General features: G+C 39.2%; 2 protein-coding genes across 3 annotated transcripts in view; one reads left to right on the plus strand and one right to left on the minus strand.

The window, feature by feature from the left end:
* The window catches only part of dhx38 (DEAH (Asp-Glu-Ala-His) box polypeptide 38), a 210,461-nt gene that overhangs the window by 102,307 nt on the left and 81,182 nt on the right, over positions 1 to 26,972 (plus strand). The gene's annotated exons all lie outside the window — the stretch shown is intronic.
* The window catches only part of wwp2 (WW domain containing E3 ubiquitin protein ligase 2), a 129,596-nt gene that overhangs the window by 60,110 nt on the left and 42,514 nt on the right, over positions 1 to 26,972 (minus strand). For both annotated transcript variants that reach the window (XR_007263762.1, XM_048605723.1), the window contains exons 4-6: positions 24,039 to 24,270; positions 8,970 to 9,059; positions 5,917 to 6,091 (exon numbers count right to left, since the gene is read on the minus strand). Coding sequence is in view for 1 of the 2 variants with exons in the window: in XM_048605723.1 (XP_048461680.1) it covers positions 5,917 to 6,091; positions 8,970 to 9,059; positions 24,039 to 24,270 (497 nt within the window). In the remaining variant the exon portion in view is untranslated. The remainder of the gene's footprint in view (positions 1 to 5,916; positions 6,092 to 8,969; positions 9,060 to 24,038; positions 24,271 to 26,972) is intronic.

The following is a 26,972-nucleotide window of genomic DNA, read 5'->3' on the forward strand; positions in this document are numbered from 1 at the left end:
TGTATGTTCACCTTCAAATGCTTTGCCAGAAATAAAAATATAAAGCTGTAAGGCAAGTCAACCCGTACTCCTTGCAAGACAATCTATTAGCAAAAGGAGTGATTTGGCCATCAAGGCACAAGTGTAATGGACTCATGCTCTCCTTCTCCATGGTAAACTTCAATGATTCTTTAAAATAGCAGATAGTGAAACATAGCGTCTGAATTGTAACATAAGTCTTAAATTCAACACTTTCAAACTTCTGTTGGAAGCTTTTTTCCAATTAGTATATCAAAATTAAAATGAAAAGGATTTAAAAGAGAAACAGAATAAAATTACATCTAAATCTTCGAAACTAAAGGAAAAACTACATACAATTCAGCAACATTGATCATAATACAACTGAGCAGAAATAAATAACATGCAAAGTGTACCTAAGGGGGTTCAGCTTGTTCGTGCATCAGAACTTAGGAACATAAGAAATAGGAGTTACAGTTAGCCATTTGACCACTCGAGCCTGTACTACATTTCAATATGATCACTGAATGCGTCTCAACTACACGATCCTGCATTATCCCTATACCCATTGATACACAAAAGTTTAAGAGAATCTCCCTTCAATATGTTCAACAATGGAGTATCCAGGGCTCTGTTGCATAGAGAATTCCAAAGGTCCACACTTTTTCCACTCATCTCAATCCAAAATGATCAATCCCTTGTGTGAGATTAAGTCCTTAACTCAGTGACAGATAACATCCTTCCAACATCCACCTTAAGAGGTTAAATGTTTCAGTAAAATCACCCATCATTCTTCTAAATTCTTGGTAGCATAGATCCAATCTACTCAATCTCTCCTCAGAATAAAATCTCCCAAATCCTAAGATTTTGTACAGTGACCTTGCCTTCCACAGTAAGTATATCATTCCTTTGGAAGTGAGTGTAGTTCAGTGGGAGAATGTGTAACCAAAGATCAAGAAATGTCTGGTTCCAAACCTAGGCGTGCCTTAAGATATATAATTAATTCAGGTTCTTGTGGTGGAATGGTAGAGTTGCTATCTTTGGACTAGGGAGCCCAGGTTCAACTTCTATTTGTCCCAGAAGTGTGTCTTAACATGTCCAAACAGTGATTAAAGGTATTTATCCATCCTTTGGTAGGTAGGAGGGTCAGAAATGCATCCAGTACTCTAGTTGCTATCTAATCAAAGCTCCATTCAAGTGTCATAAGACTTCTTCACACTCACATCCGAAAACCTTTTGCTGTAATTTCAATCTCACACCTTTACATCACCAGGTCTTTTTGTAATTGTGGTAATCAGTCTATAATTTTCCACCCATTAAAATAAATGTTGAGAAACTGTAAGCAGAGAAACACAGAACCAGCCAAACGTCTTTCAGATTTTTATTTTCTACTGCTACCTTAAACATATGTGGATGAAAACATGACCCAATAGAATCATGCTCATAGTGGCAACACCCATTACACCAAACCGCCTTTCCTTAACAGACTACACTTTTTAACAAGTTTCAATATCTCCTTTGTTCACTAATGCAGACTGGACAACCAATGCATTCCACAGTCTACTATACCACCACAAATATTTATTCTATAATAAAGGTTCTGTAGCAACCAAAAAACTAAAAGAAAACTTGAATATTGTTTTCTTTCTCAAATATGAAAAAGTAAACACAGCAGAATCCTATTGGACATAGTAAGTCATGCCAGATAAAAACAGCTTGAATAAAATCAGACTTGACAGTTTGAAAAACCTGCTGTTCGAAGGAAAACAAATAACTCAGACTGCAATTTGAAATTATACTTACAAAATGGGAATCCACTATTGTGCTGCAGATCTCTAACTCTCCTTACTTAGGCTATCAATTAAAATCCATTCATTTTAATCATAAAGGTGAAATAACAGAGTCAAAGAATAACAGATAAAATCATTCTCTTGGGGAGTGGAGATGAAAACTATAATTCTCTTTTTTAATTTTGTTTACAGATATATTCATTTCTTTGAAGTTACAAATTGCATTTATTGTAACACATTTCTTCTGATGTTCCAGGAGGGGAGACATATCAGGTTATATGATGAAAATGGATAGCAGAACTAAAGAAAAAATATTCACATTACATACTGTTTAGAAAATCAGTTTGCAATGAGTTCATTATATACTATCAATTTCCAGTGTAAATGCTTCTGTTGGCTGACGATTCTTTTGTGAAATATTTTATTATTTGGACAGCTTAGTTATCAATATAGGTGACAATCATTGAGTATCTTTACAGTTTCTGTCTAGACTGAATTTAGACTGACATCCAAAGGTAGATGTCCAGTCAACCAGCCCTCAATATCCTCAATTGACCGACTGTGGCAGCCATCCAAGAAGGCTCCGCCAAATGTTGTCAATAATAATGAGTAATCCAGAAGACAAATTACAGTAGGTCAATCAGTAGCAACATAATAAGACAGTGTGTGAGATATCTGAATCTGTCACAAAGGTAGATTGAGAAAAGCAGTACTTGGCTACTAAGAAAGTTTGATTCCCTAAAACCACTTGGACAATTTTGATAATTAGGTAAAATAACAGGGGAGTGATTGCAAAAGTAGTTTGATAGCTCTAGGCATTTTTTTTCCAAGAGCAGCAATGGCAAAAGCAAGTTTGAAGTTCAAGATAGTAAAAGGAATGATGTGGAGAAGAATGAAGGAGAAAGAAAAGACCAATTAGATTAGTTAATATCACCAAAGAAATGAAAAAAAAAGACCTGTAGGGTGTAAAGTCTTTTTTCAAAAAATCTAGTACAAATTAAAAAAGGCATCAAGCAAAGCAAAATAAAACATAGGGAACAAAATAATTCGGGTAAAACAGGGCAACTAGAAAATTTAACAAGAAAAAGAAGTGAGCTTGCTGTGGAATGTTCACAAATTAGGAAACCAGATACAACAGAAGGTGAAGGTAAGTTACAGCAGTTTATTAATCAGAAAACTTACAATTATGGCCTAAGACTGCAAAGTACAAGAAGGTATAAGGATAGATAGCAGGAAGGAAATGTTTGAAGGTGATTGACTTCATGTTAAATGTGATATTCTTGGGCTCCTACTAGACTTCAAGAGTAAACCCCAGGACTTGGAGGAATTGGAGATCAATGTAGTTAAGGATATCATTGACATCACAGAGGGACAACAGCTGAAGAGAACCAAAGATACGTGGATACTGGATGGATCAAGGGGAACAGGGAAGGTTATTCAGGAGATTCAGAGAGATGGCAGACCAATTAAATATATATTTCATTCCATCTTCACAAATGAGAGTACAAGTAACATCTCAAAAATATTGGGAACACAGTGAGTGGGAATGACTGAAAAAAAAATCAGTTAGTAAGGAAATGGCATTGGGGAAATTGATGGAATTAAAGGTTGATAAATCTCTCGGATCCAATAACCCATACCTCAGAGTATTGAGGGAACTGGCCCCAGATATAGCGAATGCATTGGTGGTCATCTCTCAAGATTCTACAGAATTGAACAGTTACTATGGATTGGAGCATTGCTGATGTATCCCCACTATGTTAAAAAGGGGTAGAGAGAAAACAGGGCCTGACTCTGATAGTGTGGAAAATGCTAGAATCCATTATAAGTGATTTAATAGCAGAGCATTTGGAAAACAGTGGGAGGATTGGACAGTCTGCATGGATTTATGAAAGGGAAGTCACACTTGACAAATTTACTGGGATTTTTTGAAAATCTAACTAATAAGGATAATAAGGGGGAGCCAGTGGATGTAGTTTAGTTGGACTTTCAGAAAGCTTTGATAAAGTTTCACATAAAAGATTAGTACACAAACTTAAAGCCCATGGAACTGGAGACTAGTGTATTGACATCAATAGAGGACTAGTAAGCAAATAATAAACAAAGAGTAGGAATAAACAGGTCTTTTTACAAGTGGAAGACAGTGATTAGTGGGGTATGACATGGGTCAGTGCTGGGACCCAAACTATTCACAAAGATTTAGTTGAGGAAACGAAATGCAATATCTCCAAGTTTGGAAAGCTGGGTGAGAGGATAAGCTAGAAGAAAGATGCAGAGATGCTTCGGTTTGATTTGGACAGGTTGAGTGAGTGGGAAAATGCATAGTAGATCAAGTCTTATGTGGATAAAGATGAGGTTATCCACTTTGCCAGCAAATGGTGCTAGATTGGGAAAAGGGAGATGCAATAAGATCTGGGTGTCCTTGTACACCAGTCGCACAGAATAACCACATAGATGCAGATGTGCAGGCTAGGTGGATTGGCCATGCTAGATTGCCCGTGGCATTCAGGGATGTGTAGATTAGGTGGGTTATAGGAGGATGGATCTGGGTGGGATGCTCTGAGCGTCGGTGTGGACTTGTTGGGCCAAAGGGCCTGGTTCCACACTGTAGGGATTCTATGAACAAATGATATTTTGGCCTTCATAGCAAGAGGATTTGGGTCCAGGAGCAGGATGTCTTGCTGCAACTGTACAGGGACTTGGTGAAACCACACCTGAAGTGTTGTGCACAATTTTCATCCCTTTTCGTACGAAGAATTTTCCGGCTATGGAGAGATTGCAACAAAGCTTTGCCAGACTGATTCCTGGGATAGCGAGATTGATACATGAAGAGAGACTGGATCGGTTAGGACTATATTCACTAAAGTTTAGAAGCATGAGAGGAAACTTTATAGAAACGTACAAATGGTTGGAGAGTCCAGAACCATGGATCACAGTTTAAGGGTACAGGGAAGACCATTTAGGTCTCCAATGAGTAGAGATTTTCCTCACCCAGAGAGTGGTTAGCCTATGGAATTCTCTCTGCACTAAGTGGTTGAGGCCAAAGCATTGAATGTTTTCGGGAAGGAGTTAGATATAATTCTTAGAATTAAAGGGATCAAAGGGTACAGGGAGAAAGAAGAAACAGGGTACTGACGTGGATGATCAGTCATGATCATACTGAACGGTGCAGCAGGCTCAAAGGGCCTAACGGCCTACTGCTATTCCTATTTTTTATGTTTCAGGGTTTATGCAAGAAATAATAAAAGGTAGGAAAACATTGAATAGTCCCTATTCACTAATATCTGATGGGTACCCAAGACAAATTCACAAGTTCAAAAGGTTACACCTCAATTATTGTAACCATTAGACTGAATGGCACCCTCTTCAAAACCTGCTGAGCAATTAATGAATCATATAAAATATCAAAATACTATGAAGAGTGATGCAGTGCTTGATCCACAAATCTACACCTTTCCTCATTTTAACAGAGAATGAAGGCAAGGCTTTTCCTCCCAAGAGAAATATTGGAGGATCAATATGTCTCAGGTTATTCTCAGTCACCTTATTAATGATAGGATGGATATACATTGGAGCTCTTGCAGTGCAATGTCCCTACCTCTGAGCCAGGAGACCAGGTTCAAGTCTCACCTGCTTCAGAGATGTGTACTCAGCACTGAACAGGATGACTAGAAAATGTCTGAGATAAAGATCTAGCAGCAGGTAATGTGATTGACTTCTCAGTTCCAAATGGAATGGACTGCGAAGGCTCAGAAGGTTGAACTAATTATGCCAATGTGTCCAGATATAGTATCATACTCAGTTATGCTAAATTTCTCAAGGCCTACAAGCTGTAGTATTCACTCAAAATCAAGTCTAATATTTTGAAGTAATTGAGTTCTCAGCTTACTGAAGCGATGGATAAGGCAGAAATATTCCACCAGTTGTGCACATACTTTTTATTCAATTTCAAAATTAGAAAATTCCTTGCTTATTTTCATAGAGGGCAAATAATCAAAGTACCGAATATGATCCAATATACAGAAACAGAAATGTAAAGTACTTAAGAGCTAAAAAACAAAAGGAAATATGTAAAATTCATAAGAACATGAAGAAAAAACTGTTTATGTAAAGTAGCAGCTCATCTTACCTGGTATAAAAACCTTTGGTTGAAGTGCTGCATAGCTCCCTGAAGTTGATTTCTTTGTGACTGCCACTGCTCGAAGTTTCGAACAGACTCAGCTGTTGGCCGTTGCCACGTTGTTGTCCGTGTATTATGGTCCACGTAATAAAACCTACCACGTTGATCTACGCGTTTTTCCCAACTTTAGAAATGAAAAATTCAAAATTTAGAGTGAGTTTGGGGATCGAAAGTAAAAACAGAAAGTGCCGAAGAAACTTAGCTGGTCTGGCAGTATCTGTTCAGATAGAAACAGAATTCATGCTGAGTGGAGTGACTCTTCTTCAGAACATTGGACTTGAAATGTTAACTCTGTTTCTCTCTTCGTAGCAGCTGCTAGACCTGCTGAGGTTCCCCAGCAATTTCTGTTTGTTTTAATATCTGAATTCCAGCATCCACAGTATTTTGCTTTTATTGCAGACTTTTAATACTATACTGAATTAGCTAACTTATAACGTATGGCAGGAATTTGATCAATTCCAAAATGAAAAATGAAATGTATTAAATGTTTAATGTTGTTCTCAACTGAGAAACCTCATCAAAATGGCAAAACACAACTTCACCAAAGAAAATGATAATGCAAATCCAATACTAATACTGACGTCTTCATGTTGATTTTTAAAGGTCAGAAAATGGTAAGGGAAAGAACAAACTGAAGAGATAAAGAACATAATGTTGAAGATTGGGGAAAGCTCTATTCACAACAGTCATGTTAGCATCAATGAGAGAAACACAACAGTATTTGCAATGAAGATTGATTGCAATTCTGTATTGAACAAGATCACTCCATAAATATTTTTGGTTCCTGCCAAATAGTATAGGAAGTTTTAGAAAAGCTTTACTATTGGAACAGTATTGATGTCTTAAATCAGATTTGAGCACTGAGCATCTGTAGTGGAGGGAGTGGATGTTTGTGGGTGTGGTGCAAATCGAGCAGACTGCTTTGTCCTGGATGATATCAAGCTTCTTGAGAGTTGTGGGGGCTGCACTCATCCAGACAAGTGGGGAGTATTGTAACAAATCCCTGACTTGTGCTTGTACAGAGTGGACAGACTTTGAGGAGTCAGAAGGCGAGTTACTCGCCACAGTATTCCTAGTCTCTGGCCTGATCTTGGAGCCACTGTATTTATAGGGCGAGTCCAGTTTAGCTACTGGTCGATGAAAACCCCAGGATGTTGATAGTAGGGGATTCAGTGATGGTAACACCATTGAACATCAAGGGGCAGGGGTTGGATTGTCTCTTACTTGAAAAGGTCACTGCCTGGCATGAATTATAACTGCCACTTGTTAGTGCAAGCTTGAATATTGTCTAGATCACCACTCAGTAGCAGCACTGTGCACTATCTACAAGATGCATTGTGTAAATTCACCAAAGGCCCTTTCAAACACACAACCACATTTACATAGAAAGGCAAGGGCAGCAAATACATGGGAACGCTACCACCTGCAATTTCACTCAAAGTCATTCACCATCCTGACTCAGAAATATATCGCCATTCCTTCATTGTTGCTGGGTCAAGATCGTGGAATTCCCTCCCTAGGTCATGGTAGGTCTACCTACAGCACATGGACTGCAGCGGTTCAAGAATGTAGCTCACCACCACCTTCTCAAGGGTGACTAACGTAGGTAATAATGCTGACCGACCAGCAATGCCCATGTCCCACAAGTGAATGATTTGAACATGAACTGCTTCATCTTCTGAGGAGTCATGAATGGTGCTGAACATTGCGCAATCATCACTGAACTTCTGACCTTATGGTGGAGGAAAGCTCATTGATGAAGCAGCTGAAGATGGTTGGGCCTCGGAAACTATGCTGAGGACCTCTTGAAGAGATGTCCTGGAGCTGAGATGACTCTCCTCTAACAACCCACAACCATCTTCCTACATGCCAACAAAGAGTTTGCCCTCTTATTCCCATTGATTTCAATTTTGCTAGGGCTCCTTGATACCACACTTGGTTGAATGCAGCATTGGTGTCAAGGACTGTCACTCTCACCTCACCTCTGGAATTCAGTGCTTTTGTCCATGTCTGAGCTAAAGCTGTAATGATTTCAGGAACTGAGTGGGCCTGGCGGAACCCAAACTGGGCATCAGTGAGCAGGTGCTGCTTGATAGTACTATCGATGACACCTTTTATCACTTTACTGATGATCAACAGTAGACTGACGGGGTGGAAATTGGCCTGCCTTTTGTGTACAGGCAAATTTCCACATTGTAACAGTTTGGCTAAGGGAGCAGCAAATTCTGGAGTGCATCATCAGCTTATTGAAAGTTCGAAGAATAGAATCTCAGTTATAAGAATTAAATGAATATTCCTTGGAGCAGACCAAAAGCTATCTGCATGCATCAGTGTCTTCAGAAATCAAGCAAGATATAACCCTATGAGCCTGTGATGTCACAGATCTCAGAGTTTGATTAAGAGAACCGGACAGTTATATCTCATTTGTTTTTCTTTTGATTTATCTCTTAACTTTTTGTTTCTGTCTGTCTTTGTGCGAGTGGGGGTTAGAATCAAAACAGATTGGGTTTAAATCATGGGCATTAATTAGATTACCTGATTGTTTAACTTTGTTCTGTTAAGGTTATTATATTATTAATAAATTTTTAAAAAACTTTTGTTTAAGCTTTTAAACCTGATGTCTGGTATCAGTTATTTGCACAGTCTGGTAATGATTATTCAAAAAGTCTGCTTAGTAACCACTGGGGTCAATTTTGAGAGTCACTGAATTTTTTTTAGTTTTACTATGCTGCGAATACAGGGAGAGGGAGGTTGATTTGATTTGGTTCTCTGTCTTCATGTCGTAACATAATTAGTGTTGGGCCAGCTGGCTGCACCCACATGAATAAAAAGGATCTACGTAGTTATCAGGATGAATCCTTCATTCTCCACCAGTTTTGATAACCTTTCAGGGCATCATGTTTTGATCATGTGGTGGGCAACAGACATTTCATTGTGATTAACAGAGTGGCTCTGAAGAAGCATTTCTACGATACAACAACACCGATTGGATCTGTACTTACCCTGGTGGTAGAGGTCTCTCCCATGTAGTAGTTTTGGTATTGTGATCCACATAATACACTCTTCCATTAGGAAGCATTCGCTGTTCCCATCTGAAAAATAAGCCATAGGTCCAATTAAGACTTCAGTATTAAATTACTTTTGATATTTCAATAAAAACATACACCACCTAATAACGTTAAAATTTTGGGTATTCACTGAAAGACTGAGCTCCAGCAGTTCCTGAATGTACACTAAGCATCAGGCATTCCAAGATTACTTAAGATGTTTGCATTATCTACTTGCGCTAAAATATGCTCACTTTTATTATTCCTCATTTTGAAGATTTCTGACTATCTCAGTAGTATTTGTTTCTCAATGTCCCAAATCACAATTAATTTGCTTTATTACTATAAATTATAATCTTGGGTCCAAAATAATCTCTCACCAGCACTTTAGATTGCTGTTAAATAAAATTATAAACTTTCATGTTGAAACACTGCTGAGAAAAGCATTAATATCAATTGTATTTTTTAAGAAGTCTATAAAATCTAAATCAACTGCTTGTTCTTCCCCTAAAAAACAAGTCAGTTTGAATTATAACAAATGATTTTGACTTCCCAGATTAATGCTTGGACTTTGTGATGCTAACAGTTTGCTGACTGGCACATTATTAACTAATTTAAACGAAGAGAGAGTGATAGAGAGAGAAAAATAGAGGGAGGGGAGGGGTCCAGGACCTGAAGAAACAGTCTCAAAATAAGGGACAAGCTATTTAGGACTGAGGTGAAAACAAATTAATTTACTCGAATCAGAATTCTGCATCCTGGAAAGTTGTGGAAGCTCAATCACTGAATATGTTCATGACAGAGGCAATAACTTTCTAGACATCAAAGGATAGGGTAATATTGCAGGAAAATTATGTTGAGGTAGATAATCCAGAATGGCAAGGCAGGCTTGAAAGACGAATGGCCTATTTGTGCTCCTATGTTTCACTTTCATTCATGTCCCTTCATTTTCTGAACCAGTGTTCCCAAGACACAACTTCCTAAAGTGGACCCAAATTCAGTGGACATAAATGTTCAACAAGCTCCAAAGTGAACTTGGTTGATTAGAAATCACCAGATTGTAATACTGCCAAATTAGGAAACGGCTACAACTCCTTTCAAACTGCTTGATTGACAAAACAAAAACAAGATTTACTGTAAGAGAGTGAAATTACCATTTCTCTAACTATCTCTCAATTTTAAAACAATTTCTGGACTATAATGGGTTAGTGCAGATAAGTACCTGTCATGACCAGACCCTGTGTGAGGTTCTCCATTTGCACCTATTCCAGACAAGCTTCCCCATATCGTTCAGGTCCCAGATGAGGAGGGTGAACTGGCTCCCTTTCTTTACTCACCTGCCCATGTTAATTCCAAGAAGATTCATTTTAGAAGCATCCCTTCCTTTGTAGATACCTTTCTCCCAGACTAAATGAATTCATGTTTCAAAAAGGAGCCAATTTAACCAGGCTTTGAATTATCAAAGCAGTGAGGGTTATTAGTTACCTAATTGTGAGAATAATTAATAACACAACTAACATACACACGAATTACAAATAAGTGAACCCAATCCATTCTCAATGATTGAGCTTCCACAGTTCTTGAGAGTAGAGAATTCCAAAGATTCACCACCCGTTCAGTGAAGAGGCACCTCCTCAGCTCAGTCTTAAATCATTGCGCTCTTATCCCCAGATTATGTTGCCTGGTTTGAGAATCACCAGATAGGGGAAACAACCTCTCTACATCCATCCTGAGATGGTCTGTAAGAATTTTACAAGTTTCAATGAGATTACATCTTATTCTTCAAAACTCTGGGAAATACTGATCCAGTTTCCTCAATCTCTCCATATAAAAAAAATCCCACCAACTCAGGAATTAATCTAGCGAACCCCTGGTAAACTGCCTATATGCCAAATATATCCTCCGTTTGATGAGAACAAAACTATACACAATACTCCATTTGCAGCCTCACCAAGTTTCTAACTGACTACCAGGAAACTATACTCCTGCACCCCTTGAAATGAGTGTCAACATCCTGTGTGTCCTTCTAATTCCTTGCTGCAGCTGCATGCTAGCTTGTAATGACACCTGGACAAGGACACCCAGATCAACATGGACACATGCACTTGCCAAACTCTTACTATTTAAGAATTATTCTGCCTTTCTGTTTTTTTCTATCAAAGTGAATATCTTCACACTTATTTATATTTCATCTGCTATGTCATCCAAGTCCTCTTGAAGCCTCCCTATATTATCCTGACAACTTAAGTTCTAACCTTATCATCAGCAAATATATACAACATGAATATAGTAGCACTAAGTTCAGAATTCTAAGCAAAGGTAACTAAAACTAATTTCAAATCATGAATTAGAAAGCATACAAGCTTTTAATATCTGTGGGCCACGTGGTGAAGATCATGGAGCACTGCAGATCAGATACAAAAAAATTAAACTGAACCTGAATTTATAAGGTACCTTACATAAACTTAGAAACATCCAAAATGCTTCACAGTTAATGAATAAAGGAAAATTTCTATCACTCTCCCATTAATTTATGCATATCAAGGACATGCATATCAAGGACTGGGTACCAACAGACTCAGTTTTTCTAATAATGTTTAGGATTAATTTAGAACTGAGACAACTGCTGCACACTAAGGAACTCATCCCCACTTTGATGAATTTTAGCCAGGACCACTAAGATATCGATGCACATGTAGAACCAAAATACCAGATGTTAAGGACTAATTGCTTGAAATCAAGAACCAGAAATGACATGAGCTGTAGCTTGCATTAAACGTATGAATGCTGTTCACAAAAGGGACTATTTTTCATTGAACCTTTTTCACAAGGAGTTCTCTTATTCAAAGCTCTTCTGGTCTAAACATCATTCTCAGCTACATTATAAATATAGTCTCAATGTGGCTTTACAAACACGTGTCAAACTATGCATATGGGCATATTAAAAAGAAACCTCACATTTTTACTAAACCTTTCACAACCTCAAGACATTCCAAAATGCTTTGGAGTCAATGAAGTACTCTTGAAGTACAGTTATCATTTGAATGTAGGAGACATGGAAGCCATTTTAGTCACAGCAAATTTTCACAAAAAGCAATATGTTGATGTATAGATTATATTATAAAATGATTATTATTATTATTATAGTACTGTTGATTGACAGGTAAATATTAGCCAGGACATTAGGAATAATCCAAGTTCCTTTTCAAAATAGTGTCATGGCGTCCTGGACATAATTTTAATGTTTCATTCAGAAGAAGGTACCTTAGTATTACACTGGATTGCCAACAAATAATTTTGCGCTCAAGTCTATACAGATGGATTTTAATACACAAATTGTGGATTCAGAGATGAAAGTACAACAGCTCTGCCATAGTGGACAGACAAAAAATACCAAAAGCATAGTTTGATTTATAAGGAAAGGCCCACAGTGAAGCACAGGCAAAAATTCCATTTGTAATGATGTCTCAGTGACTTTGAAGGGTCTTATTTAGTTTAAGTTGCCACCGCCAAAGTTGGGCTGTTTCTGGCAATGGATTCATGAAAAAAATTCATTTTAAATGTTTATTAAAACTACAGATCGAGGTATGCAAGCTCATCCTTGAAGACTCCAAAAATCCTTCTAAAATACCAGCACAGCATCGACTTGCACACCAAATGTACAATGTGAACCATTAACGAGGGTTGTTGCTGTTTGAAAAACAAAGGGAAATCACACCAGTATTTCACATTACGGTGCCACAGCTTATTAAATGAATTAATTGCACAATGATATCTTCAATAACAATCAAAGCATTTTAAATTGTCAGATTCATTGTTTCTGGATCCGACAAAGTCCTTCAAGTTCATTCCAACTCATTTTGGCAGCATCACAAGGATCCAACTCTGGATCACATATAGCATTTGCACTTTCAGATTCATCTCTCCACAGAAAATCATCTTCCTCTCCAGCCACTGTATATTCTGCATTTTTTGAATAATATAATGGCACTCTATGCACTAATGAACTGATAATGAAATCACTTCTTTCTTCCACTCTTGCACCAGTTTTTCACAAACACTCAATTCTCTTGTTGCAGCTCAGTAATTTGACTAGTTTGCAAATGTTACAACTTTCACCTTGAAACCAGCACTGTGCTTCGGTCTTTTCCTGGAGAATCCATTTTTGTTCATCACTCACCACACCACGTTTGCTGTGTGTGAGCATGTCTTAAACTCCCATGCATCTTCTTCGCAACACAGCCTGTATCATCTGCTTGGTCCCATGTGCTGACTTACAGTACAAGCTAAATAAAACATGGATTGCTAGGGCAAAAAATAAGGACAACCAAGTACAGATTTCATAGCTGAAAAAGGAATAGTCTTATAATCTGGATATACGCAAAAATACGGCTTTTGGAACTAAGATAAAAATGATTATCTTATCTCATGGGGTTGACTTATAAACCTTGATCAGTGGAAGAAGTAAACTTCAAAGCTTAGTACAAAGTCACCTGAAGGTATGGCCACCAATGATGAGTAAGAAAGTGAAGGGCTGCAGAATTCCACAACAGAGACAGGAGTTACTCTCCTTGACATCAAGGCCAGATTTTACAAAGTGTTGCATCAAGGAGCCCAAGCAAAATTATAGTCAATGGGACCGAAGGGGAAAACTCTCTGCTGGTTACAGTCATACTGAGCACAGATGAAGAAGATTGTGGTTGTTGTAGATCAGCTATCTCAACTCCATGATATCTCTGCAGGAGTACCTCAGGGTAATGTCCTAGCTCCAACCATCTTTAGATGCTTCATCAATGACATTCCCACTATCATAAGGTCAGAACTGAAGAAATTCACTAATGACTGCACAATTTTCAGCACCATTTGTAACACTTCAGGTACTGAAGCAGTCCATGCCCAAATTCATCCAGACCTGGACACTATTCAGGCTTGGGGTGACAAGTGGCAAGCAACATTCATGGCACACAAGTACCAGGTAATGACCATGGCCAACAACGGAAAAATCCAAACATCACTCCTGACATTATCATCACTGAATCCCAGACCATCAACATCTTTGGGGTTACCACCAACCAGAAACCAGCCATATATAAATACCATGGCGACATGGACAGGTCAGAAGCTAGGAAGTAAACAGCGAGTAATTCACCTCCTGACTCCCCAAAGCCTGTCTACCATCTAGGAACATGAGCATGATAGAATACTCCCCACTTGCCTGATCAACACTACTCAAGATGTTTGACACCAACCAGAAGAAAGCAGCCTGCTTGACAGGCACCACATCCACAAATATTCACTCTCTCCACCATCGACGCACAGTAACACCAGTGCATAGCATCAACAAGATGCATTGCACAAACTGACAAAAACCTTCCGAACCCACAATCACTACCATCTAGTAGGACATGGGCAACAGATTAATGGGAGCACCGCCACTTACAAGTTCTCCTCTAAGCCATTCACCATCCAGACTTGGAAATATATTGCCATTTCTTCAATATTGCTGAATCAAATTGCTGGAACTCCCTTGAGAATGACTGTGGATGTACATACGCCAAACAACTGCAGTAGCTCAAAATGGCAGTTCCCCACTACCATCTCAAGGGCAGCTGTGAATGATCAGTAAATGCTGATGCAGCCAGAGATGCTCACTTCCCATTTCTTAATAAAAAGCAGCTCAGAAACACAGGCTGTAGGACAGAAGTAAGTTGCAGAGATTGGGACAATGGGGAGATTTGAACACAAAGATAATACTAAAATGAGGCATTGAAGGCACTGCACGTCAGTGAGCATAGAGCTAAAGGTTGAAGAGATGTTGATGAGTTAAAATATTGGCAAGAGTATTTGATAAGCTTAACATTATGGATGTCATTACTTGGAAACATTGTTGTGATTTTAGATTGAAAAATCTGTAATAGAAAAACTGGATGCTTTATACGATTTCATCAACACAAGACAAAGATAGAAAGGAAGTTCATCAAGTTGTCGCTTTCAGAAATGCTCATCAATTCATACATCAATGCATGCAAACAAATATAAAAGTCACACAACTGAGGTGCTCAGTAACGAAGACAGAAACTGATTGTAATCAAAGTTTATATGAAAAGAAAATAAAGAAACATTTGCTAAATCTATAGTAGTGAAGGACGTATTAGTTCTATACATTGAAGAATAAAAACCAATTTGAGACTAAGTGTAACACTGAGGTTTGCAGTGTCTGCCAAGATGTCGACAACCAAGGAAACAGTAACATACGCATACCACATTAAGGAAAACTGACCTTTAACAGCAACGATCTGTAACTACTGTACAAGTCCTGCCCTAGCTTTAGAATCTTGATTTCAAAACTAAACATACAGTTCTGTGCCTTATTAATTTAGAATTTCCTGCCAGGCATGCTTTAAGTTCCCTTTTGAACTCAGTTTTGCTCTAACATTGCAATGAATTGCTAAAAAGCCTGATTAACACATACACCAGGTTTTACTAGATACATAACAATGGTTATTGTGCATTCCATTCAAACTGAATTTTTTCTTCTAAAATTTACATTTAGGATTATCCATAAGAATTGGTTTTAAAGAGGGTTATTTGGAAAAAGTAACTGTCTGAGTATTACTTGAAAAATATAGTCTCTAATTTATTCTTGATACCTCTTTTCTGTACATAAGGGACATATTTTCTAGTCACTCCAACATCACAATGTTCTGGGTCATTTGACACACTGGTATTTATTGGACTATAATGTTCCCCATGATTTGTTAGCAGGTCCAGGGCGAACATAATTTAAAACATTTTCTGTTACTCTGTACCCCTTACTCTCTCTTCTATTATGGCTCCTTATATTGTAAACCAGATGTGGAGAGGGTGCCACATATCACAATCCTGCAATTAATATGAAACTGTACCACTGGCCTCCCTCTGAACTAAGGGCAAGGGAGAAATACAGTATCCACTCGCTGCAAAATGTGACCTCACATGCATCTCAGAAGCACTAACGGTGTATTATTCCACCAAAATGTCAACAAAGAGATAACACATTCGATCATCCATGACAACCACAATGCAATGTGCTGCCACTGTAGCAGAATGTTCCTAAACTTGACTGAAATTGCTGGCTGCAAGGAAAACCCATTGAAAAATTTCCTTTCCAACAGTCCAAAAACAAGAACCCAGTTAATGTCAATATGGTCACCAGCTGCAGGAAACATTTGTACATACTGAGTTGCTAATGATCTTGATGTAAGTGTCAAGCATGGCTGAGCACCTTTAGCTGAGCCAGAATGTTGAGAGTTCTAGCCCCATTCCAAGACCTAATCACAAAATTAAGGCTGAAATTCCAGTGCAGTAGTGTTGGAATGCTACACTGTTGAAGGTGCTGTATTTCAGATAAGGTGTCATTTGTTCTCTCAGATCAAAGGTGAAAACATAAAAGATCCCAAGACATTACTTTAAAGAGGAAGAGGAAGGTATATCTCCTGGACAATATTTATTCTGACAATCAACAAAATAACTTGGTAACCTGTTTCACGTATCAAAATGCTTTGTAGAATCATACTCTGTGCAAATTGGCTGCTGTGTTTCCCACATTACAACAATGTAAACACTTTAAAAGTACTTCACTAACTGTAAAGTGCTTTTGGGTTGGCTTGTAGATGTTGGCCTTACTTTCTTCCGACAGACATGGTATCCACTCAGAAAACATTCAAAAGCCAATTTTGAAAGTTTGATTCAGTGGATACAGGTACCACTGGCAAAATTCCCTCTAATTTATGTTGCTGCTGCAAAGAGGCAACAGCTCCTGGAAGCAGAAACAATACATCGGCACACTGCTCAAAATGGACAAAGCTTCCTACAGCTTAGTAGAAATGTTGGCCACCAGCAATTATTGCCCATCCTTAACAGCCCCTGAGAAGATGATGGTGAGCCACCACCTTGAATTGCTGCTATATTCGGAGTATAGGAATGTTTACATGTTGTTAGGAAGGGAGTTCCAGGATATTGACCCAGCAACAGTGAAGAACGGTTATATAGTTATGAGTCAATAAAGCTTTCCTCTTTGAAGGCTTTCAAAATATTAGCTGGGAATGTAAAGCAAATGCAGCTTTTGATATCATTGCTGCACTTTAACCTCATTAATACTCAATTTTGTAAAATCTGATCACAACTAGTCCATGAATTTATTTTGTGTGTCAGGAATTTTATTTTGCAGCCAAATTAGTTTGTGGAAAGTATAATATATAATTTCACCAAATTTACAGTGGCTCTTCAACAGCAATTGCCTAATCTAATTTCGCTGTCCTTTCATTTGAACCCTTCGTATTTTTCCTTTCAAATATTTATCCAATTCACTTTTAATGGATGCTACAGCCTATGTTTCAAAAGTCACTTGCAGTAAAATATTCCATGTTGTAATAGTTCTCTGCATGGAAAAAAAAATCCAATTTACTCGAAGTAAATCATGAGTATATCTGTGTTTGCTACCAATTTGTCTACAATCTTTCAATGTTTACTTGCTTGAAAGTTTTCATAAATTTGAAATCTTCAAAAGTTTATTCATAACTGTAATTTCTAATTCCTGATATTTTGCCACTCTGAATCTTTGTATTTTCCACACCTCTCTTGTCTTTCCTGTCTCAGGGAGCCCAGAACCTCGTGAAATATTGTGCAGCCTTAAATTCTTAGATAAATGCATCAACATGCCCTTGCTTTTATATTCATGCACTAAATTATATATGCAAGAATCATAAATTGAAAAATAAATACAAAGAAATCCTTTCCACTGGGTTTTATACTATATGCAAACATGATTTCCAAGAAAAATAAACAGTATTTTGTATGCATAATGAAGTAGAAACTAAAAGAACTAATTAAAAAAAACTGAGGTTTGGCACATGGTCGTGCAGTTAAAATTTTACTCAGAATCAGCGCTATTTTGCTGAATTGACTTGGAGCAGTAACAGCAGGGCTGAAACAGACAGCCCCTGAAATTGTGATGCATGATTAACTATCACTCATTGATTGAAATGCAAGTAGCAAGTCATCTTTTTATGTTTATTTGCTGTTTATTTTGCAGCACACATCACAAGTTAATGATATCTCGAAACGGAATCTTCCTTCTCACATCCCACTTCCCCTTCACTCCACAATTTCTTCTGGTTTACAAACACACCTTTCAGATTCCAGGCCAGCCTCTAGAGGAAAGCCAAGAGTTTATGACGGGACACTGACTGCCACTTGATTTCACTTCTGCAGCCACCAGTTCAGATGCCGATCCTGTTCAGACTTAAGTCTGCACACAGTGAACACTAATCATGAATCCACTACAGCAAGGGCCAGAGAAAGCACAGCTGCCATCTTATCTGGAGGCAGAATCACACGGGATCTGCTGTAGAGAATTCGGATGAAGATGTTATACATGATGTGACAGATAAAATTGGTGGGTATATACAATGAGGTCATAGTGCAGTGGGAAGCCTGTGAAGGAAACCTACATTCAATATAAAGGAGGAGTCTCACCAGCTTCACACAGGGTGTCGCACAGCACTTTTATCCCAGCCTTGATGAAGTGGTAGCAAACTCCAACTTGGTAGTTTCCACATTCTCAGAAGCAATGTATAACTGCCATTGGCTCAGCTTCCATTGTAGAACAAACAACATCCAGCACAAGTCAGAGTGCTGTCACACAAGATCAGTTTGTAGCCATGTGAGTTCAAATCTGGTTACTAAAGAGACTTGCAAGCTATCACAGCAGGTTAGCAATTCATCCTCCAACAACTTAGGTGCGACAGGGAGAGAGTGGCAGTGACTATGAAACAGCAGGCTGCTGCCTTCTCTCAAGGAAAGTATTATAGTCATAGCGTTATGTAGCACAGAAACGGACCCTTCGGTCCAACTCGTCCATACTGACCAGATATCCTAAACTTATCCAGTCCCATCTGCCAGTATTTGGCCTGTTTCCTTCTAAACCCTTCCTCTATTCATGCACCCATCCAGATGCTTTTTAAATGTTGTAATTGTAAGAGCCTCCAACACCTTCTTTGGTAGCACATTACATACATGCACCACCCTCTGCATGAAAAAGTTGTTCCTCAGATCCCTTTTAAATCTTTCCCCTCTCACCTGAAACCTAATCCTTCTAGCTTTGGACTCCCCTATCCTGGGAAAAAGGCCTTGGCTATCCACCCTATCCATGCCCCTCATAATTTTACAAACTTGTATAAGGTCACCCTTCAGCCTCCGATGCTCCAGGGAAAAAAAGGCCCAGTCTATTCAGCCTCTCCCCATAGTTCAAACCTTTCAATCCTGACAACATCCTTGTATATCTTTTATGAAGTCTTTCAAGTTTAACAATATCTTTCCTATAGCAGGGAGCCCATAATTAAAAGCAGTATTCTAGAAGTGGCCTCACCAATGTCCCGTACAGCCACAACATGATGCCCCAACTCCTTTAATCAATATTCTGTCTAATGAAGGCAAGTGTGCCAAATGTCTCCTTCACCTCCCTGTCAACATGCAACTCCATCTTCAAGGAACTATGCATCTACACCCCCAAGTCTCCTTGTTTGGCAAACACTCCCCAGGGCCTTCCGATTAACTGTACAAGTTCTGCCTTGATTTCCTTACCAAAATGCAACACCTCATATATTAACCTCGAACTGCCACTCCTTAGCCCATCAGCCCATCTGATCAAGGTCACATTGTACACTGAGATAATCTTCTTCACTGTCCACTATACCACCAATTTTGGTGCTATCTGCAAACTTACTAACCATACCTCCTATGTTCACATCCAAATCTTTTACACAAATGACGAAAAGCAGTGGACCCTGCACCGATCCTTGTGGCACACTGCTGGTCACAGGCCTCCAGTCTGAAAAGCAATCCTCCATTACCACCACCCTCAGTCTTCCACCTTTGAGCCAGTTCTGTATCCAAATAGTTAATTCTCTCTCTATTTCGTGTGGTGTAACCTTGCTAACCAGTCTACCACGTGGAACCTTAGCAAATGCCTTGTTGAAGTCCATATAGACATCTACTTCTCTGCTTTCATCATTCTTCTTTGTCACCTCTTTAAAAAATTCAATCAAGTTCGTGAGACACAATTTCCCATACACAAAGCCATGTTGACTATGCCTGATTAATCCTTACTTTTCCAAATGCATGTAAATCCTACCCCTCAGAATCCCCTCCAACAACTTACTCATCACTGACATCATGTTCACCGGTCTACAGTTCCTTGGCTTTTCCTTACCACCTTTCATTGTGCCTTCTTCTAAAGCACCTACAGAACCAGTGTCCTTACTGTTGCCATCAGACAGTCGAGGTGGCACAGTTTGACACTGGGACTTGAAGGCTCAAAGCTGCTTGAGATCATTCCTCCAGGGTACCTGCATGCTCCTGCACTGGAGATGAGTCGGACCCCACCAGTCATGGGGAACACCACAGAGTGCATTTGGGGAATGCAAAAGGATTATTACTATATTACTGTACACAAACGCATGATTTAATTTATAAATTTGTTTTGGACTGCTTATTTTGTGTTGATTCTTATTTGTGTATTGTGTTCAAGTGAACATCTTGATGATTGGTGACATGAGGTAGATAAGCATTTTGACACTCATGCTGAATAAGAAAGTGGCATTGAACAGGGAGCCTCCCTTAGGCAACAGTGGATGGTGGATTGCAAGATGCTGCTGACAGATTCCACCTTTAGCCTGGAGGAAGCTGAAGACACAGAACTCCACTGGGGTGGGTGGGAGTGTTGTGTTCTTCCTGCTGCTAATCTTTGTTCAGTTGTGTATATTTGAGAGAGAATTCTGAGCTCCAAAACAGCACTGCTGATGTCAAATCAGGATTGCATGCTGATTGGCGTCTCTCACCATTCTGTATATCTCTGAACAATGCACCAAGATGGTGTACATCATTATTTGTGACATCAGTGTGTCCATGCACCACAGACACATTTTAAAACCCTAAGGACACTTGCAGCATCCAAAAAAAATGCATCCAAGCCAAATTTTCCACTTGCTGGATGATCATATACAATTTAAAGCTGACATCTAAGCAGACAGGATTTATTCTTAGTACGTAGATGATATTCAATCAGAATTTCACTTGTATAATATTATTGTAGGGTTCAAAAGGCTAAAGAACGATCACAACACTTCACGTCAGGAATGAATCTCACATTGGACTGGTAACTCAAGAACTTAGCATTTGATATAATTTCTAAAAATAAAATCCCTGTTCAAAAGTTTCAATGCAAATTCCAATCTCAATATACTCAAAATACAACATTTTTCTGTACAGCACAAGATGGAATAACTCAGAATGATGCAAGTCATCCATCCGATGGATAGGAGAACATCTAAAAATCAACAGGAAGTAGTGGCCCTGTTAATTGGCTCAGCATTAGTTCAGTGAATCCTAAAATGTTAAAGCATTAAGGGAGGCCAGTCAATCCAATGGGGCCTGTGCAGGTACAATGAAACAGACATCCAATTACTCCCTGTCACCTCTTCTTATCAACCTGAAATTATCCTATTCTCTTTTGCAATTATTTGGTGAATCTATTTCCACCAACCTACCAGGCAGCGCATTCCAGATCGTAATTTGCTATGTAAAAACATTTTTCATACATCACCCTTAGCTGTTTTGCCAAAAATCTTAAATCTGTAATCTCTAGTGACCAACTACAGAATGAAAGCTGCAATGGTTTTAAAATCCTTCGTACTTATTCTACCAGAACCGCTCATAATTCTGAACACTTCAATCCAAATTTGCCTTCACCTTCTCTGCTCTAAGGGGAACAGCCCAGTTTTTCTAGTCTCTCCATTTAACCCGAGTCTGTGTGCATGCTCATAAATTCTCTTTGCACCTTCTCCAAGGCCCTGACATCCCCCCTGAAATGTGGTGCCCTGAAATAACCACAGTACTACACTTGGGTTCTAACTGAAGTTTTATGAAGGTTTAGTGCAATAACCACCTTTTGTATTCTATATCTCTATCTGATAGACTTTTAACAGTTTCTTAATTTGTTCTAGCACCTTCTAAGACCGGTGCACATTCAGACAAAGGCTCCTCCGTTCTTGAAGCCCTGTTGAGATTGTATTATTTAGTTTATGTTGCCTCTTCTCACTCTTCCTACCAAAATATATCGTTTCACACAGTGTCAAATTTCATCTGCCATACATTTGCCATTTTTCTGGAGTATTTCCTCTTGAAGTCTATTAACATCTTCCATATATTTTACTGTATTTCAGAGTTTTGCGTCATCTGCAGTCTTTCAAGTTATGTGCTACTTACCTAAGTCCAGGTTACTTATATCAAAAACAGCAGTTCCTCAACACTGACCCCTGGGGAGAATCACTGCCACCATTTTTTCTTTCTACGTGGCGACGAATTTCATACCAAAATGTCATTATCTTTTTAATTCCAGGAACTTCAATTTTGTTGTCAAGTGTATTACATTGCACCTACTTTCTGAAAGTCCATGAACAAATTATCAACCACATTACCCTTGTCAATATTTTAAAGAACTCAATCAAGTTTGTGAAACATGATTTGCCTCCTGGTTTTCATTATAAAGCCAAAATTTTCCAAAGTCAATTAATTTTGTCTGAGATTAACAAACCTGATTTTAACCCCATCCAAGTGATTGAGCTTTAAATGAACTAAAACCTTCCCAATCTTCCTAAAATGTTGTTCCAACATTACATTAAGCTGATTGGCCTGTAATGCTGGATTTGCCTTTTGCCCATTTTTTGAAAAAGGACATAACATTTGCAAAAGATAGTTTGTGGCACAGTAGTATGCCCCTACCTCTGGGTCAGAAGTCTGGGTTCAAGTACCATCTACTCTCAAGATGTGTCATAACATCTCTGAACAGGCTGATTAAAAATATCTGTAATGTTTGCAACTGCCCAGTCCTCTGACACTGCTCCCTTCTGAGGTGAAATGAAAGTTTGTGGCCAAAGCCTATAGTGTTTCCATCCTTATGTCCCTCAGCTACCTAGGATACATTCTATCTACTCCAAATAACATTTCTAATTTCAGGACTGCAAACCTTTTACGTTTTTTAATTATCGCAATTTTTGCTGTCTTCGCTAGTGAAAGCAGATGCAAAGGACTTACTTAGAACCTCAGTCATGCCCTCAGCCTCCTTTTGATCCTGAATCAGCCTCACACTTCTTCTGAACACTTTTTTCACTATTCGTGTGGTTATAAAAGACTTCTTTGCAAACTACTGCAAAGTGTGAAACCCGAACTCATACCCTTCTAGTCAAACAAAGAAACAACAACGAGAACAAGATTGGGTGGGGTCAACTTCAAATGTTCTTTCCCCCCGCACCCCCCAGAATATTTTGATGAATACTTACAGATCAATGTTTTATATCTATAAATACAAACTGAGAACCAATAAAAGTGATCGTAAAGTTGTTGAATTGCCAAGAAAAGCTAACTTATTCATTAGCATCCTTCGGAAAAAAAACCTGCTTCCTAACCCAGTCTGGTTTATAGATGGTTCTAAGTCCACACCAATGTGGTTGACTTTTGACTGCTCTCTGAAGCATTCGTAGCAAGTCACTTAGTTTTACAAACCCTTCAACAACAGCAGTTCAAGAAAAACCACTGACACCCATTCTGAGAAACTAGAATGTACAATGTCCTATCCCTGCAGGCAAAACCCATATCTGATAATTAATTTTTCAGAAGTTTAGTTTCTGAAAAACAACGAAAGATCAAATTAACAGAGTGAAAGAACTGTTACTTTAGACTGTTTGCTCAGGAGACATACTGTTCTGTTACAGTACAATGCAGTATTCACCATCTAATTGGTGAAAATTCCTCATATCCTCTGAGTAATACTGCAGTACTTTTATCACCCAGTGGCTAAGTATAACATGACTGCTGACATTTTTCCGTTTACTGACCAAACCTATTAATAGACAGGTTGTTTATTTCCCAGTGAATGGTAAAGTGTGAAGGCTGGCTAAGTAAAAAAAAACTTTCCTACATCCTTACCCAGGAGGCAATGCTTCCAAGTTTTGGGTTAATGTCTGAGACTGTTCTGTCGAGATAGGAGCAGCTTCTGACGTCTCTCCAACTGCTGACGATATGGAGGGACTTGCAGTGCCGGTGGTCGATGAGCTGGTAACGGAGGCCGAGGGAAGTGCCACAGCTAGTGGGGTGGCAGGATTTAACCCATTACTCCAGTTGCCGCTGTCACCTTCATTTGAAGGAGTTTCTCCATTTGCTGAAATTATAGGAATCAAAAGCACAGTGGATGACTGTTCAAGAAAATTTACCTCACATTACCTCCGACAGGCTAATCTATGAAAAACCTGCAAAACTGAATGAAACAGATTAACCATTTTCATAATTAAAACTGTGGTTACTTGTTCTTTGATTTTGATGCGTCAATAAATAGTAACAATTCGCTATGAAAAGAATGAGCTTGAAAATTTACCACGGAATGAGCACTTTTCCAAAAAATAATCACTAGTTTTTCAAAACACAGGTATTTTCGTAACCTTGTTTATACAGTAGTAGTATCATCTGTGGACTAACACAATTCCAGTTACTTAAGAACTTCCTTTGGCTTGCTCATGTATTTTAATAAATTAAAAGGCGAAACTGTGCACATTCAAATTCATAGCCCCAAAAAGTAGCATGAAGAGATGATTCAGGAAAATTGCCCAAATTATTTAAAAATAAGTACTCAAGCAGCTCAATTTTAAACAAACTTTAAGAAGTCAGCTGTTGTATGGAGTTTTTGGAATGAGGCCCTTTAGCCCATCGTGTCCATACAAGTCATCCAACAACCATCTTTTCTAATCCCATTTTCTAGCACTTGGCACACAGCCTTGTATGCTATGACAATTCAAGTGCTCATCTAGATGCTTATAAGTTTTGAGGGTTCCTGCCTCTACCACCATTTTAGGCAGTGAATTCCAAAGACATAGAGGTAAAAAGGTTTCCCCTCTAAACCTCGTACACCTTACCTTAAAACTATGCTCCTTGGCTATTGACCCCTCTACTAAGGGGAAAACTCTATCTACGCCACTCAAAAGTTTCTACTCCTCAGGTGTCGCCTCAGCCTTCTCTGCTCTAAGGAAAATAATCCTAGCCTATTTCGTCTCTGTTCCTAGCTGAAACATTCCAGCCCAGGCAACATCCTGGTGAATCTCTTCTGCATCCTCTCTACTGTAATCACATCCTTCCTATAATGTCGTGACCAGAACAGCACACACTATTCCAGCTGTGGCCTTACTAATGTAATATACAGCTCTTTGCTCTTGTATTTAATGACTTGATTAATAAAGTCAAGTAATTCATAAGCCTTCTTAACGACATCATCTATTTGTCCTGCTGTCTTCAAAGATCTTTAGGCATGCACACTAAGGCCCTTCTGATCCTCTGTGCTTCCTAAGGTCCAACTATTCAACATGTATTCCCTTGTTAGTCCTCACAAACTGCATCACCTCACATATTTCAGGATTAAATTCCAGCTGTTATCTCATCTGACCATCCTATTTATATTACCCAATAAAAAGTGAAAGAACTGCGGATGCTGTAAATCAGGAACAAAAACAGAAGTTGCTGGAAAAGTTCAGCAGGTCTGACAGCATCTGTGAAGAAAATATCAGAGTTAACGTTTCGGGTCCAGTGACCGTTCCTCAGAACTGATGGTGGCTGGGAAAACATTGGTTTATTTGCAGAAAATAAGAAGGGGGATGGGGTAGGGAGTAAACAATAGGATACAGCCCGAAGAGAGAGAAGAGCAGTTGGGTCGACAAAGGAATTGATAACAATCTGGCTGGGAGGGTGATTAATTGTTAATGGGGGCTGTTAGTGACAAACAATAGGTAGTGTGTAATAACGAGGCCTGGTGAATGGGGTAGGGGGCCAGGACATGGGAGAGTTTAGGCCCTAAAATTATTGAACTCAATATTGAGTCTGGAGGGCTGCAGGGTCCCCAAGTAGAAGATGAGGTGTTGTTATTCCAGCTTGCGTTGAGCTTCGCTGGAACACTGCAGCAAGCAAGAGACAGAGATGTTGGCCAGGGAACAGGGTGGTGTGTTAAAGTGGCAGGCAATGGGTAGCTTGAGGTCTTTTTTGCAAGCAAAATGTAGATGTTCTGCGAAGCGGTCGCCAAGTCTACGCTTTGTTTCCCCAGTGTAGAGACGACCACATTGTGAGCAGCGAATGCAGTAAATTAGATTCTGGGAAGTGCAGGTGAAGTGTTGCTTCACCTGGAAGGTATGTTTGGGCCCTTGGATAGTGAGGAGGGAGGAGGTAAATGGCAGGTGTTGCACCTTCGCCGGTTACAGGGGAAGGTGCCTTAGGGCTGTGGGGAGGTGAAGGAAGAGTGGACCAGGGTGTCTCGGAGAGAATGGTCCCTGCGGAAGGCAGACAAGGGAGAGGAGGGGAATATGTGTCTGGTGATGACATCTCATTGGAGATGGTGAAAATGGCTTCTGATGATCTTCTGGATGTGGATGCTGGTGGGATGGCAGGTAAGGACAAGGGGAACCCTGTCACTGTTGCGGGAGTGAAGAGAAGGGGTGAGGGTGGAAGTGTGGGAGATGGGTCGGACCCAGTTGAGGGTCCTTGACAACGGTGTTGGGGAATCCGCGGTTGAGGAAGAAGATGGACATTTCGGAGGCTCCCTTGTCAAAGTTGGCCTCATCTGAACATATGCGAGTGAGACGGAGGAACTGAGAGAATGGGATGGAGTCTTTACAGGAAGCAGGGTGTGAGGATGTATAGTCCAGGTAGCTGTGGGAGTCAGTGTACTTATAGTGGATATTAGTGGCTAGTCTATCCCCAGAAATGGGAACAGAGATGTCAAGGAAGGGAAGGGAGGAGTCAGAGATAGGCCAGGTGAAAGTGAGAGCAGGGTGGAAATCGATGAAATTTTCCAATTCTGGATGAGAAAAGGAAGCAGCACCAATG

The sequence above is a fragment of the Rhincodon typus genome, chromosome 15 (assembly GCF_021869965.1).
Source record: "Rhincodon typus isolate 14 chromosome 15, sRhiTyp1.1, whole genome shotgun sequence".
Taxonomy (NCBI): Eukaryota; Metazoa; Chordata; class Chondrichthyes; order Orectolobiformes; family Rhincodontidae; genus Rhincodon; species Rhincodon typus.